This window comes from Lepisosteus platostomus, chromosome 14 (assembly GCF_059453375.1).
Source record: "Lepisosteus platostomus isolate fLepPlt1 chromosome 14, fLepPlt1.hap1, whole genome shotgun sequence".
NCBI classification, from domain to species: Eukaryota; Metazoa; Chordata; class Actinopteri; order Semionotiformes; family Lepisosteidae; genus Lepisosteus; species Lepisosteus platostomus.
The window spans coordinates 22,084,455-22,100,025 of record NC_142624.1 but is presented as its reverse complement, the minus strand read 5'-3'; the positions used below and the strand labels follow the sequence as shown (position 1 = coordinate 22,100,025).

The window sequence follows — 15,571 nt, the reverse complement described above, 5'->3', positions numbered from 1 at the left end:
CAGATTGCTATGTACAGGGTGCAGAAACATAAATTGTGGACACTAAGATGTGAATCACTGAACGTGAAGAAACTACTATTGAAAATAACCTAAGAGTCTATGTCAACACATCATTTTTATTTTGAGACTGTGGGGCAACACATATGGCAGCAAAAATGTTAGGATAAAGGTAAATGTGCAGAACTTAAATTAAAACGTGTTAAAATTCTACATTGCATACACAATGCTGACATTCCAAAATTATATTGCTAAATCATTTGCTTAAAGATATCAACAGGATAAAAGAACTATGTACTATATTTTTAGTTTTAAACAGAGAAGGCACCTGAGAAGTCAACACAGTAGAGATATAGGAGTTATCTTTTTTCATGTAAAGTTGTGGGTGTCTGGAACAAGTTACCTAGCCAAAGCTGGTAATTCTGGCTTCTTTGACAAAATAGAATTGTGCAAAAATGGCAGATGATTCTGCCATTTACATTTTTTGGAAGAACACATACATGGTTTTCTTCAGTCTTGTTGTGGTAGAGGTTTGTAGTAGTGAGAGAAACTGATTAGTAGGAAAAGGTTCCAGAACTGGAGTTTGGAACAGAAAAAATAAATGTAGTTTTCAAGTGAAAAGGTTAGAGCTTTTGTTCTGTATTAAAATATTTTAGAGGAACTGAAGTTGGTTGGATGAAGGTCAAAATCAGGTAAAGGACATGCTGTTCTGGAAACCGATTCTTTGATTGCAAGACCTTGAATGAATGCAAATAAAAGGTAGTGTCACTTCCAAGTTCTGTTCCTTAATTTTAGCTTGCTGAGATTGTACCATGGCAGAAATATCTGTATGATTCCAACCACATAAATATACATTATCATATAGATTTTCAATTTCTAAAGGTATTTTATGGGTCACAGAGACCTACAGAGTACAGATTTTATTTTATCTTGAGTTTGCAGGTTAATTAGAATTTTTATTCTGTAATCAAAGCTATCTTTGTGGGTCGATTTCTGCATTTCCTCTTTTCCTCAGGTCATGCAAATCAAGTCCAATTTAAAGCAGAAACCTGAACTGTAAGTTTGAATAGAGGCCGTTGCGAAACCTCATCTGACATGGCCAGCTGCCAAGGTTTGTACCCAGCACAGTGGGTTCATACCACTCCATGGTGATGAGGAGAATGGTTGCCCTTTGAGGAAAGAGAAATGCCAAGAAATGAGCACACTGTTGCTGCCAACTCTGCAGCTGTCAGCTGATTAAGTACAGATATTTCCTGGATCTATCAGCAGGGGTCAGTGCAGAGCAGTCGGATAAGTAGGAGCTGGGGAATTAAAACAGAAGGGATTGACCATACGACATTACTACATTCACGTTTTTCTTTTTGTCTGCCAGTGGTTTAAGAAAAAAATAATACATTTTAATAAAATAATTTTACATTTTCTCATAAAATAGAATTTTTTTCAAAAAAAATAGAACTGTGTTTAAAATATCTTGTGAAAATCCAAGTTAAACATTGTTTTCATTTTTATAATTATTTTGAAAGAAAGTGAGTAACTTATTGTACACCTATGAGTGGGTCAGTAATGCCAGGGTCTTTAGCTCACTGCTGTGAAAACTCATAAAGGTCTTAACCTGGATTTGTGGATTTATATGATGCTGATAATAGTGACGGCAGAACTTTCAGCGTCTGCCTGTCTTCCCTGCATCCAAGGCGGCTCGAATGACAAGTCTTAGTCTTATCCTCACCAAGGCATACCAAGCGCATTCCTGTAATGTGAGAAATATTCAAGCACACACGTGCAGTGTACAGAAAAAACTACAAGTGATTCCACAATAAAAAAAGTCCTGCTTACAGAGAGCTGGGGCCTTATCTTTAAAGATGCCATTAAATGACGGCAGATTTCTCTTAATTTTATGCATTGTGATAACTGAATATGCTTGTACCAAACTTCTACCACTTCCAAAAATGTCCACGAGTAAAAAAACAGAAGCCGATATGGTTATGTGTGTAGACGTGTTCAAGTGCTGATAGGTTCTGATATATGATAATTTATAAAATAATATACAATATAAAATATCTTTATTTTTTTGTTAGCATGTTAAAAAAGGAACAAACACTGTTTTACTCCTGTGATACCCAACATCAGAAATTAGGTCATAGGGCAATCGTTTGTACATGCAACACCTGGCCATTACTATACCTTTTAAAACACCAGAGACTTACTTCTCATAAGCAGAGTTAAGAGATTGTTGGAGTACATCATGTTCTGAATCCTCTTCAACTTCATTTTTTTCCAGTCTGTAAGGAAATTGTAATAGTCATTTAGTACACTCCATTTGGCACTCCACTTATTTTTGTTGGTCAGTCACTGGAGTGTAAATCACAATATTTATTTATTATTCTTTCCTGGAGATAGTTGTTATTATCTAGTGTATATTAATCCTTGTTTTCTGCTTTACTTGGCCAGGTGCCTCATCCGCTGAGAAATGTCTGGAAGTCTCCGGGATGGCTGACTGTGTGCCTTTCTTTGGTGTTGCTGATTTAAAGGAAATTTTAATGGCTGTTTTAAAGAAAAACGCAAAAACTGTGGAGGAGTGCAGGCCGCTTAAAGTTATCAGTTACCTAGAGGTAAGAAATATATTTAAGAAAATTCTGTAGCTTTTTAGGGTGTTGTGTTAGAAAGCAACATAGTTGAACATTCTCTATCCCAGATACAATTTCAATACTTTTGTGGGACAGTATCAAAATGTTTCAACATTTATTAGTACTAAAAAAGAACTTAAATTCAAAGTGCTTTCTCAAACACGTGCTTTGCTGTTTGAAATTCACTTTTTCAATAGAACAATTTTCAATAAAAAAACTCCATAATGTTTATGTTCGCATTTTTGAAATTTCCTAAGCTTAGCACCAGTTGTCTGACAATGCAGTTGCAGACAATATTCATTTATAGCAAAAGAAAATCAAACACAGATTTTTCATGGATATGCTGTTAGCAGAGTTTGAGCTGATATGCTTTTTGCACATACAGTGTAACCGTAACTGAATCGAGAGACTAATGTGGTTTAACATGTCTAACTACACCTTAGGCGGGCAGAGCAGCCATAAGTAAATATCAAAATCTGCCAACTCTGGATGCTTACATGTTGTACAACACATCTTCACACTGATTTGCGAAGGTGGCAGGAGAAATTGGGATAAGCATTCTTATTGGAGCCAAAATAACTTGAAAATGTCTTTTATCACATCCAGGGAGAAGCAGTCCGGCTAGCTCGTCAGTTGCCACTCAACTTCTCCAGAGACGATATTAAAGACATCCTGTACAGAATGAATGATCAGCTTGGAAAGGATGACTGGATGTGTATCCATGGACGCCCATTCCTCCATTTTCTAAAAGATCTTCCAGAATGAAAGCAAGTAGCTGCTCAGACCTCTGCTGATGCCGTTTCAAAAGATTCAAGCTCCCCATTTGTATTGCCGATTTTCTGTATCAAGAGTCAGTTTACATTTCTTAATAAATCTGTTCACTGTTCATTTACCTGCCACATTTATCATGGTTCCTTAGAGTTATAGAATTCTTGTTCCAGAGCAATTATAATTATTTTGTTGTGGTTTTGATTTTCCAGTTTATCACTGTCAAATGACTACATACTGTACATACAGTAGTTATTTTGCTGTCTTTTTCTATTTAATTAGATGAGAGAAACTTGTAATCTTTTTGTATATGAGTTTAAAGATATTTGGTATCAAAAAGTTTTTGTACATATTCAAAAAATAGGTACTTGAAAAATAAAGTTTTGTTTTGATGAACAAGATTTGTTTGATTAGTTGTGTAATAAAAAAACAATTCTCTTTAACCCCTGAAATAAAGATTTCTGTTCTAGATACAATTGCTTGTTAAGACGCACCTATTAAAATACGAATTTATACAAATAAAGTATATACGTAGAGTGGCAAGGTGGTTATCATTGCTGCCTCCTAGTGTTGGGACTCTGGGTTCAGTTCTGGATCAGGGATGCTACCTGTGTGGAGTTTGTATGTTCTCCCCCGTGTTTCCAGGTGTGCTGGTTTCCTCCTACAGTCCAAAAACAAAGTAGGTCCTGAGAAAATTGTCTCTGGTGTGAGTGTGTGCATGTCCGTGTCTGTGTGCGCCCTGCGATGGACTGGCGTCCCGTCAAGAGGGTATTCCCCCTTGCCACCATTGCTTGCCTGGATAGGCTTTGGCTTCCCCGTGACCCCGAATTGGAAGAAGCAGATAGAAAAAGGTTGGATGGATAATAAATCATTTTGGATATTCAAAGATTTTTGGCATCATTTTGATTAATCATTCTTGACAGATCGTGATTCACTCAACTGACATTGACAGTTGCGGAAGCACTAAATTACCTCTTTAGTGAGAGAGCTGATTGAGAACAGGCGATGAGTTGATATAACGTGTTAAATGTCAAGCTTAGAGAAAGAAGAGGACAAAAATGAACCAATATGCCCTCCTTATCAAGAAGACAACACATTTGGCACTTTTATATGGGAGACCAGACAGACCGCACTGTTTTTTACTGTCTGATGTATTCACTGCCAGCTAATTCTTAACTGATGGTATAGCCAATCACAGTCCATCATTGATAGGCCACCACCTGGGAGACCACAAGCCAACACCCTTCCCTTAGATCAGTGGAGACCTCTGAGTTTGATCTGAGTAGGAGCGATTCGGGACTACAGAACGGTAGTAATTGATGGCAGCCTGACTCTAAGGCACTATACCATGTGCAGGTTCAGCTTGATGTGACAACACACATCCTCATGCTACTTTTGTAAGAACAGCCTTCTTGCAAGATGAGAATGTGAATGTGCAACTCACAAGACATGGGCCCCATTTAATGATTATAGAATGAGCTGGGATGATCAGATTAGAGTTCTTTCATTAAAAGCAGAGACCTCCAAATTGACTACTGATAGGTTTCCAGCACTCAACTTTCAGTGTTTTTTTTTCCTTTAAGTAGGAAATAATCATTAGGCTGAACGTATAATTTAAGAATTTTGTGCCCAGATTCTTTAGACTACTGATTCTCACTCCAGATTCTGTTTGAGTTACTGCATGGAGTAATTCTACTTAAAATCATAATTAATTTAATAATTTATTGACTTCATTAGAATTAATTACCCATTTCCAAGTCTCATTGAGAGCTTTGTGATACTTTTAAAACATGCAGGAATTAGGACCAGGAATGACAACAGCCGTAGACAGTTAGATTCTGTATCTTATAATGTAAAAAAAAAAGAAAGTATCTGAAACTGAGGTCCAGTTAAATGGAGGCTCATCAGGTAATAGGTGGATGGGGACACTGTTCATTCACAAAAACATTAAGCAATACGGTATTCACTGTACATAACGTATTAGTGGAACTTAGATGTCTCACGAGGTAAAAATAATTAATCTTATCTATTGCAGTCTTCAAAACAGTTATTCAGTTACTGACAGTTAATAGCCGGACAGTACGTGAGTCAATACTGTATTACCTCTATGTTTTGAAACTGCTACATAACATAAAAGCACAAGATGGTTGAAATTTCTTCGTTTACAGTGGTATCTTCCAGTGAAAGGGGAAGGAACGAGATTGTTTAGAGGCTCAGTTTTAAGATTAGTTTCTGTGTTTGCAAAAAAAAACATTGCTGTGATTACTTCTTTATATTTTCCACAACAAAACGCTTTGGAGTTTAAAACCGAGCGTTATCACCCAATTTACCTAATTTTGCTGTTGGGAAAGGTAGTACGCTTCATTCCAGTGAGAAAAAGCTTCAGAAGTTTACAAGACATGTTTTTTTCCTTCCAGATTCCGGAAAACAAAAATTATTATTTATTTATTACTAAAATAATTAATAGTAAATCTCAGGGGAGGGATTACTTGGCCGGCTTTCAAATACACAGGTGGACGACGTTAGCAGGTTCTCTACCTGTTTTCTTTGCTGCTAGTTGTGGCAGCCGAGGATGTTTTGAGAGTGGTTTGTGTTGAAAACCTGTAGTTGTGAATTCAAGAATAAAAGAAAATTAATTTTTAACATATTGATGAGCTAAAACAAAACCTAATTTTCTAAAAAGATATATCTCCAGGAACAGGCAAAAAAGATGGACGTTTTCGCATCTGACTGGCAACGCGGTAAATGGGGGGGTTTAAATGTGGTTAATGCTTTGCTTGCATTATGGTAAACCGCTTAAAATTATTATATGTATTTTTTCATGATTCTTTAATTTTGGTTTTTAAAAATCCGTTTTTGATGTATTTATTTAAGCGATACTGCTTTCACAATTTAATGTTCTTTTTGGTTGAGGACAGAAACGTATCTTTTAAAAATCTTTGAACTTTTTCACATCTTCAGTATATTGGTGCATTTATTACAGTAGTTTCACTCTTAACATGTTTAAAGCAGTCACCCACACTTCGAGAGAATGCATCCTACGATATCTGAAATGCTGTACTCTGTAGAATCTAAGAACATTATCTTAACCAAAATATTTTTTAAATGGTTTTATTGTGTGTGTTTATAAAATTAGATGATGAGGAAACGTTTGATTTACCGGAAAACGCACCTGGTAAGCTTATGGTAAGTAGTGCAAAATACAACTTCTTATTTGACAACCTAGGTGTATTAATACAATATGATATACTTTTGAAAGTCACAGGGCATTTTTGTCACTAGAAAATAGAATAACGAAGTTCTAGCGTAATTCGGTCAATGCTGATACTGTACAAGAAAGTTGTTTTTTACCATTTATTGGTTTGGGACATTTCAGTCACCTTAAGCACAAGACACGAATGTTTCTTTGTATTGCAAATGAACTTTGTATTTCTTTGAACTGTCACGTTAGATGCCAGTGACCACACAATAGTGCAGCAATGTAGTTAGGAACTACTAGTCCTTATTCATCCTGGTTCAGGATGAACCTGGTTCAGTAAGGGACCTTGGAAATGTTCAAATTCCTGTTTTGTCAGCTCTGTTTCCTCTCATGTTGTCCAGCTCTACCTTCTCCTTCTAGATCTTCCTCTTTGTCATTTACCCATTGGTTGTTACTTCGTCATCATCTTAGAGTTTGTGTTATCTGGTAATTGGCATAGGTGTTCCAACCATCTCATCTGATGTTGATTGAGGATGACACACTGGCACGTGCTTTGATCTCTGACTTCCTCACTTGTTGCATGATCTCACCACCTTATCTTCAATATACTACTCATGCCTCTGTGCCCAAAAGCATCACCTTAGTGTCCCTTTGGTTTAATGTCCTAGTTTCACATCTATACTTGAGCATAGTTAGCACAACTGCATTAAATATCTTGATGTTTTTGGGTAGTCATATATTTCTTTGAAACCAGACTTTCTATCTCAAGCTGAAGATTTTCAGTTTGTACTGTATGCTGATTTCTTTGGAACATTCTCCACTTCCTATCACTGTATGCCTGAAAAGAAGTAAATTGCTCTACTGTTTCAAAGTCACTGTAACTGGGAATTTAATTTGGCCGTTGCTGTTGTCACATCTGGCAGTGTTCATGATTATAGTTCATGATTGTTGAGTGTTGAGCCAACATGGCCTTCTGTAGTATCCCAGCATCAGATGCAAATGATAAGATATTAAGTTCAATTCTGTCTCCAAACCAAATGTATTTTTCCTGGTTTAATGGCAGTTTTTAAACTTTTTTGTTTTCATAAACATTTTCTGAATTACTTTCTTCCTCTAAACTGTAATTTCTTCTTATTAGGAGGAAGAACTTGATGAAGAATGTTTTGAAGCAGATATTCTGTAAGTAAATGTTTTCTGTTGTCGGTTTAAGTTCTGAAAATATGATGAAGAGGATGTTTTCCACTTCCTTGGAAATGTATTTAACCTCTTTGTATTGTTGCAGATACTCTGGTAAAGTGTCATTCAAAACCTTTTCATCAATGACACAAGAAGAGGTTAGTTGAATGATAACCATGATAATCAACCATATCTGTACGGTAGTTTCTGTGAAGTCGTTGCATGAAAGTGGGTGTGATGAGAAAAACGGATGATCACATGGTACTTTATTTATGTATTTATTATATTTGTTTCAGTTTTTATACATGAGTTGCTTGCTGAATGTCAATACAGTATTTTATAGTACTAAAAACATCTGTTTGAAATACCACTATCCCAAATACTACTATCCCGGGCGGAGCTCTGACCCCAAGCTTCTCTCCCTGTCTCTGTGTCTGTGTCTCCCTGGAGAAAAGCTGGGGTATGCGAAAAGACGCATTCCTAATGCAAGAAATTGTATAGGGCTAATAAAGAAACATTATTATTATTATTATTATTATTATTATTATTATTATTATTATTATTACATTACTTTAAGAGGAGTATGCTTTTCATACAAACTGTTAACTGATTGCTGCTTGTTAGTTAATTGTAGTGGGTCATCAAAATAATTGACTGTAATGCAGTCATGATTCTGATATCACTTAATTACAATAATTTCAAGCAGAATTCCAGGTGTTCAAATAAGGTTTTTGGAATCGCTCTAGTCCTGCTGTTTATTACACACATACTGTACACAACGTGAGACATAAAGGTCTGGCATGACTTGGTTCAGCATTTGCAAAAGTGGGATTTTTGAATATTCTAATTTGTAGCATATTGAATATAAAGACTTAATCTTTACAGAAGTATATTCAGAGATCAATATACTACATTTTCCAGCACTTTAGAGTGTACTGGACTACAACATTTTCTTAGTTTATTCATTTGCATATATATTTATAATTTTTATGATACACATTTTCATATAAGTCTGTAAAGTTTTCTAAAAGTAAGATGTGGACACTGTAATATAATGCCTGCCCATGGACATTTTACATTTTAACATCTTAGTTTCTCAATCTTTCATTTTTACTCAGCGTATACAGAAGAGATCGGAGAGATTTGGAGAAACCATTAGTGACCAAGCTAAGAAAGAAGCCAGAGCTGCAAGGTATGTAGAAACCTCCTTATCCACCATATTGTTACACTTGAAAAACATGCTCATTCAGGACCTTTAAAAAGAGATGCAGGTATTTCATGGGTCTGAAGAATCTGACAGAAATTTGCTTGTTGCTGTTTGTCAAGTACTAACTAACGGTTCATACACATGGTACTTTATATGTCTGAAAATGAATTGACAGCACATACCGTATAGCTACTGTATAGGTGGAATATTTTTTTCAGTGTAGCAAAATAACTAAACATTTCAGCCAATAACAAATCTGCAGTTGTCTGGACTTCCGTTTCTTCTTGTTTTGTTCCTATTTATTTCAGAATTTATATAAGAATTTATTTTAGACCTCTTTATTTCAGAAGCTACATGATCCTTTTTAATTGAACTCATAACTTGATTGGATCTTTTAAGCCTTTCTCTGCGCTCACACTTTAGTTTAAAAAATACTCTGCTGTAGGTGTGTTGTTACAAATAAGTTATTTTATATTATAAGTTACAATTATTATTAATTTTCTTTATTTCTTTCTAACTAGTTCCTGACAGGTGGTTAGATAATGCAGTTTAGACATAAGTGAGAACAAAGTTATATTGGTTACTCCTTCCAAACAAAGACTGTTCTGCACAGGAACAGATACTGTGTTGCACACACCTGTATGAGGGGATTTGTGAATTGTGATTTGTGAGTTGATAGTAATAACTCATTCAAATTGTTTTTGTCCCTAAAAAATGTTCTTAACAGTCATAGACAGATGGGCTCAATCAGCCTTCTTGATTTACAATTTGGTTAATATGAAAAAAGGGATAGAGCCAAGGCCACTACTTTATACATGCAATGTTGTTGAGGTGCTTTTTCTGCTTCTGTTCTCTTTTCTCTCTCATCTGTGCATGCTTATCTCGCTCATTAAATTTTAAGTACAGGCCTTTTTATTTCAGATTTGGAATTCCAGTACACGGTAAGGTTCTTTCGGTTACCTTCTGTACTGTTACGATTATGCATGTCAGTGGTCACTTTGAAAGAACAGAGGGAAGGCAGAGGTAATTTGTATATTGATCCATTTGTCAGCCACATACATGGGTATGGGTCCACATTTACATTGACACACACATGCAAGTAAGCAAGTTAGAGACCCCCAACTTTCCAGCCAGCATGTCTTTGGAAGGTAGAAACCTGGCACACCTGCAGAAAATCCACACAAACATGGAAACTCCATACAAAAGGTATCCAAATCTAACAATGAATCAAGGAACCAAGAACTGTAAGGCAGCAGTGCTGTCTTATAACCTACAACTTCTTATAGGTACAGGATATTTTCTCGGCATACTCAGTGCTTAATTTGTAATGACAGAGGAGCCAGCACTGAAGCAATTGATTAAAAAGTTTAATTTCTAATTTCTAATTTCTGGTTGAATTTCTACACTTCAAAGTAGTAGCTTGTTCAGTTAAATAAATTAAAAGTATCCAAAGGACCACATAATGCCTGGATACATTCTAACTCCATCTCTGATTTCTCTTTTATGACCTTCACTATGGCTTGCAATGAAGTTCTGCTGACTGCAGTCAGCATACAATCCGATAAAACGTGAACAATGGCTGAACTCCCCAGAGGTGCTGAAAGGCATCTCCTTCTCCTTTTCATTTTTTTTCTGAAAAAAAAAAACCTTCAGAAGTAAAGAATGAGGCCAAGAAGTTCTGGCATCTATGAACAGGCAATCTCCAGTACAACACAGAAGCACAGAACATAATCACTATAGAAGCTTTAGTGTGATGGCTTCATGATTCAGTTATGAGTATATTGTTTTTGATGCAAAACAAGGTTGGAAATTAAAGACAACATTTAAGATGCATTTCTTGAAAGTTGTCTTTTGTTGATCAGTTCATTTTATGCGAACATTTCTTTGAAGATGCAAAACTTTTGATTTAGTGCCAGAGTGTAAACCACATTGTTTTGTGTTAAAGTCAAATGGAAACATACAATTTAAAGGTAACTTTTCAATGTTATGTAAATCGAGTCAAGTAATTAATGTAAAACAACTGATTTTTTTACTGTATATACCTGACTTGCATTATGTAAATTATATGAAGGTTAAGCATGCCCGGCTGTTATTCTCTAAACAAAAAAAATCAAAACGCCATATAAAGAAATTTCACTGGTAAATGTATTATTTCAAAATGTTTCACATATAAGTTTCCAGTATTCATTTCATTAATTTTTTTAGCTAAGCTTCAAGGTTGCAGTTGGTACTGTTGTTGCAACTGAAGCAGGTGATACTGTTTCATGTGCTTGTTGCCATTATTCTGTTTACGACTTTGAAGATTGTTTTTTTTAACAAAATTTTCTCATCATAATAATTATTCATTTAGGTGCAATGAAAGAACATGAAAATCTGGTAAGTGTCTGTTACTCTTTCTATAGTAACTGGTCATTTCTTTCACAGATACTGTATGAAAAAAAAATTAAAAATATAATTGGTGTATGCATTGCAGAATGATGTATAATATAAGCTAATTTACCTAGTGAAACATGTGATTACGTAAAAGAAAGGAAATCATGTATTTTATTTCTGATCACCCTAAGGTTATGTTAGTAGCGTCTTGGATTATGACTGTGATTTTAAAAATGCTATTTGGATCTTTGGGTTTAGTAATTTAGAGCTTTTATGTAATTGTATGTTGAAAAGACATGTTTTATAAATGAATCCATCCCGATATTGTTCCATTCTAGAATGACCTTTTGATTTTGTGATTATACTAAATCAGTGTAATTACACTGGCACACATAGCCTGGTTTACAGTTCAGCTGTTGATTTTATCCAGAGGGACTTTGATTTGTACCCATTTATACAGCAGGGTACTTGAGCAGAGCAATCTAAAAGATGTACTGTACCTTGCTCAGGGGTACAACAGTAGGACTACTAAACCCTCAAGCTTCCACTTACAAATCCAACACCTGAAGATCTAACTTTACACTTTCGAATCAAAGCAAAGAAGCATGAAGGAAAATTATCTTTATATCCTGACAAATTACTGGCTATTTTAATTCTGTTGCCTTTATGAGTACACAACGTTAAAGAAAAAAGTGTTCTGCAACTACATACTGTACTTTAAGTCATTGTGAAATAACTTTCTCAGAATTACTTATTCCCATTACAGTCCCTGAAAGGTTTGCAGGCATTCTGTTTGTGGTTGGTTTTATCTAGGACCACTAATCACACAATTTATTTTTGAGAAGTGCTTATAGTTGAATTATTTTCTTTGGTGATTTGTCAGAACTATTTTTGTTTGATTTGCTGGAATTAATTATTTAGGCTTGGAAATTAAACAATGTGAAAAGCTATTTCTCTTTATTGTATTTAAAAATTTGGACATAAACAAAACTAGATATTCATATAGTTCAAGTAGGTAGCTGTGTCAGCATGCGTAGGCTACAAAGGAATAAGTAAAGGTTTATTCCATGCTGATAAGAGAAGAAAAGAAACAACAATCATTTTTTTCATTGGTGTGCCCAATCGCAGTTGTGAGGGATGAGATTTTTTTCTGGCATCAGATTCATGTCATTTGTCAGCTTTAGTGTAGCTGGAGCAAGATCTTACTTAAAGAACTAAACAATGACCCATTTCAACAATTAACAGCATAATGATAAAATATCTCCTGTATTCAGTCAGTAACTTTCCATTTGCATTTTAGATTCATCAGGAAAAGTTACGGAAAAGAAAGGAAAGGTTTGGAGCTGTGATGGACACAACCATACTGCTTGATGATCAGGTACAGTGGGTCTTTTACATTTCTTAAAATAATCTGTTGGAAAGGCAAATAATATAACCTATCGAAATATAATATTTTTTTTTCTATCATAGGCTAAAAAAAGGATGAGAGCTGAACGGTTTGGACTACAATTCAATAAATATTGATCAAGGAATATATCAAATATATATCAAGGAATTTTTCCTATTTATCTTCACTGTACCTCATATATATTTCTAAGTTTGTTTTGAAATTTTGTATGATATTAAGCAGTTTTGTTGGTCTACTTTTCTAAGGTTGAATGTGAAAAGTGCAGTTATGTGAAGCATTTTTTCAAAATTTTGTGTTTTTATTAACCATAATGTGTTTCTTATTATCCAAGTGAGTCCTTTGTAAATAACACTGTTGGTTGCGTAAACAATAACATGTTGTGCCAGCTGTGATTTGATTTGAAGTTTTTCTCTTCTGTTTAATAGCTTTTCTTGTTGACTTTGATTTAAAATGAAAATGAGAAAGAACTGACCTCTCAACAGAAGCCAATGAACCACAAAATTGAATTCAGTGTGGCTGTAAATTTCTTTACCAAATAAAATCATCACCTTTATTCCACGTTTGTGACTGAAGCTTGTAAATTCACATACACTGAGATTTGAGGTTTTCAAGAGAAAGCAAAGTCACAGTAAGGGACTTCCAATTACCTGCTGAAAATAGATTCCAGATGTAAAAGAAATTTAAAAGTGCTTGCCCTCTAGGTACAAGGAATACATGTTTGTGCAATAGTTTATCAATTTATCATATATAAAATATTTTAGGGAAAGCATAGACGGGGAAGTACATTTTCATTTAAAAATGTAAAAATGAAGACCTGCAATTTGGTGTCTATTACTGGTATGTAAATACTGTAAATGTTACAGTTAATTATGTTAATTCATACTAAATAAGACGTGGTGCATAAAATGAATTCTTGATCTTAATGGAGCTTCTGTTTGGACAAAAAGATGAAACAGAAAATATTCAAGGTGGCTGACCAGAGCAATTGGTGGAATAACAACAATTTTAAAGGATGGATATTCAGAATTAATTCTGGCAGAGGATTTTTTTCCACAATGAGAGATTGCAATTTGGCAGTGTGTGCCACAGTACCCTAGAAATACCAACCCAGTCAACAGGAAAAGTTTAATACCTGGGTTTGAGGGGAAACCTGATGGGGTCTGAAAAGACCTCTAATCAAAGCCAAGAAATATTTGTTCCAAAATCAACATTATGTAATTGGAGTTACAACTGTTTTTCCTGCTGTGTAATTTTGTACACAAGAAACTCATGGACCAAAATGTGCTGGATTTAAAACATTAATCACCGAGCAGTCATTTGCTTAAAGTTCCAATGTACACAAATATCCCCCACATATAACTAGTATGTTACCATTATTTTTCCTATTTTGTTTTTTGTGTAAAAAATATTTGTTTATTTCTTTTGCAGAATTTTTCTAAAAGATTCAGCTGTTAATTTATTACTTTTAAAATACATTGGTCCACTTGCAATGTGGTGTTGGCAGGGTGGAAAGTTCTCCTTGCACAAATTTGTCCATTTTGACCCAGAACAGATTACTAGCCTGCTACCAGATGCCATTGCCTTATTCTTTTTAAAGCACAGAATTACATGTCACGAAGCTGATAAAAATGTATACTGTATCTGAAGAAATTTATCTTTTTAAACTTTACTCTGAATATAATGGTATAAACTGATGGTAAATTATAGCATGTCTGGAGTGTTAAAATGTGATGCCAAGAAAAACAATGCGGCAATGCATAAAAAAAGTTTATAGAAAACACTTCCTCTGCACTGCCGTGGCTTTTTCTTGATATCACATTTTAACACTGCAGGCTAGAATTTCTGGAGAGGACCTGCAAAAATGTTGTTCATAAGCACCTTGGTAATCTATAATAAAGATAAAAAAACAGGGGATAATTTATACAGTAAATCAACAGATTGTAACTTACTGTTTGCTTGATTAAGTGGGAATTTTTTAGATAAAAATGATTGTGTGGACATACTGTACGCGATAAATTGACATAGAGAACAAGGATTAGTGTGTAAGGGTACTCTATGGATAATGTCCATAGAGGATTATTTGCTGTAACCTATTTGCAATAACCTGGAAAACCAGGTTTTTGGTTCAGTCCTTGATGTGTTAAAATCATACTGCATTTCTTGCAGGCTTCCTGTTTTGTAGAAATTGCAAGCAGGTGGGGAAAAGAAAGAACTTACTCCAAAAATAAGGTGCTCACACCTGAAGAAGGCTCCACGGCCGAAACTTTGTTTTCTTTCTTCTCTTTTCAGCATGGAATAAACCTTTTACTTGTTCCTTTACTCCAAAAATGACTATTTCGGGTTTGTTCCATCAAATGCATGAATGTGAAGTAAAACAAAATTTGATAATTCCGTAAATATTTTGACTTGTGTAAAATGTCTTCAATAATTGCTTTTTTAGTAGGATGCTTGTTGTAACCCCTCCCCTGTTGATAACTAATGACAAAGGAAATGTAAGACCAACATTTGTAAAAAAAAAAACCAAAATGTAGTTCTTGGACTTTCACCACACATTTTAGAAAATGTCAAAATGCATGAGTTTCAAAAACTCCTAATTACTCTAGTTCCCACTAGTCATGGCGCCTCTGACAATAATGTAATGAGCCATAATTTACAGATCTGACAAGAAGTGGAGTTAGTCCTCAGATATGATGTTTGAATTTAGTTTAATTACCCTAATTAATGACCTTGCTTGGCCATACTTTTACCCTTTAGCTTGTACTGAGCAATTACTTCATTCCACTAAACTGAAAAACCCAAGACACATGCTCTGCATTAAT

The 15,571-nt window shown here is 34.8% G+C and overlaps 2 protein-coding genes across 5 annotated transcripts in view; both read left to right on the top strand.

Moving 5' to 3' along the window:
* The window catches only part of pms1 (PMS1 homolog 1, mismatch repair system component), a 33,495-nt gene extending 29,707 nt beyond the window's left edge, over nucleotides 1–3,788 (top strand). For all 4 annotated transcript variants that reach the window (XM_088605045.1, XM_088605046.1, XM_088605048.1 and 1 more), the window contains 2 exons: nucleotides 2,446–2,606; nucleotides 3,228–3,788. In XM_088605045.1, the coding sequence (XP_088461171.1) occupies nucleotides 2,446–2,606; nucleotides 3,228–3,386 (320 nt within the window). In that variant the 3' untranslated portion in view covers nucleotides 3,387–3,788. The remainder of the gene's footprint in view (nucleotides 1–2,445; nucleotides 2,607–3,227) is intronic.
* A 1,066-nt stretch (nucleotides 3,789–4,854) lies between these two features.
* Nucleotides 4,855–13,310, top strand: LOC148649001 (uncharacterized). Its single transcript, XM_088606878.1, has 9 exons — nucleotides 4,855–6,130; nucleotides 6,526–6,575; nucleotides 7,727–7,767; nucleotides 7,871–7,922; nucleotides 8,883–8,956; nucleotides 9,893–9,912; nucleotides 11,322–11,347; nucleotides 12,645–12,722; nucleotides 12,815–13,310. Exons 1-9 carry the CDS (start codon nucleotides 6,100–6,102, stop codon nucleotides 12,866–12,868), a joined length of 426 nt encoding a protein of 141 aa, XP_088463004.1. The 5' UTR covers nucleotides 4,855–6,099; the 3' UTR covers nucleotides 12,869–13,310.
* The last annotated feature ends 2,261 nt before the right edge of the window (nucleotides 13,311–15,571 follow it).

Coding starts and splice junctions, on each gene's coding strand:
- LOC148649001 (XM_088606878.1), top strand. CDS start 6,100: ATGGACGTTTTCGCATCTGACTGGCAACGCG. Junction 9,913..11,321: donor ATTTGGAATTCCAGTACACG/GTAAGGTTCTTT, acceptor TTATTCATTTAG/GTGCAATGAAAGAACATGAA. Junction 11,348..12,644: donor TGAAAGAACATGAAAATCTG/GTAAGTGTCTGT, acceptor TTTGCATTTTAG/ATTCATCAGGAAAAGTTACG.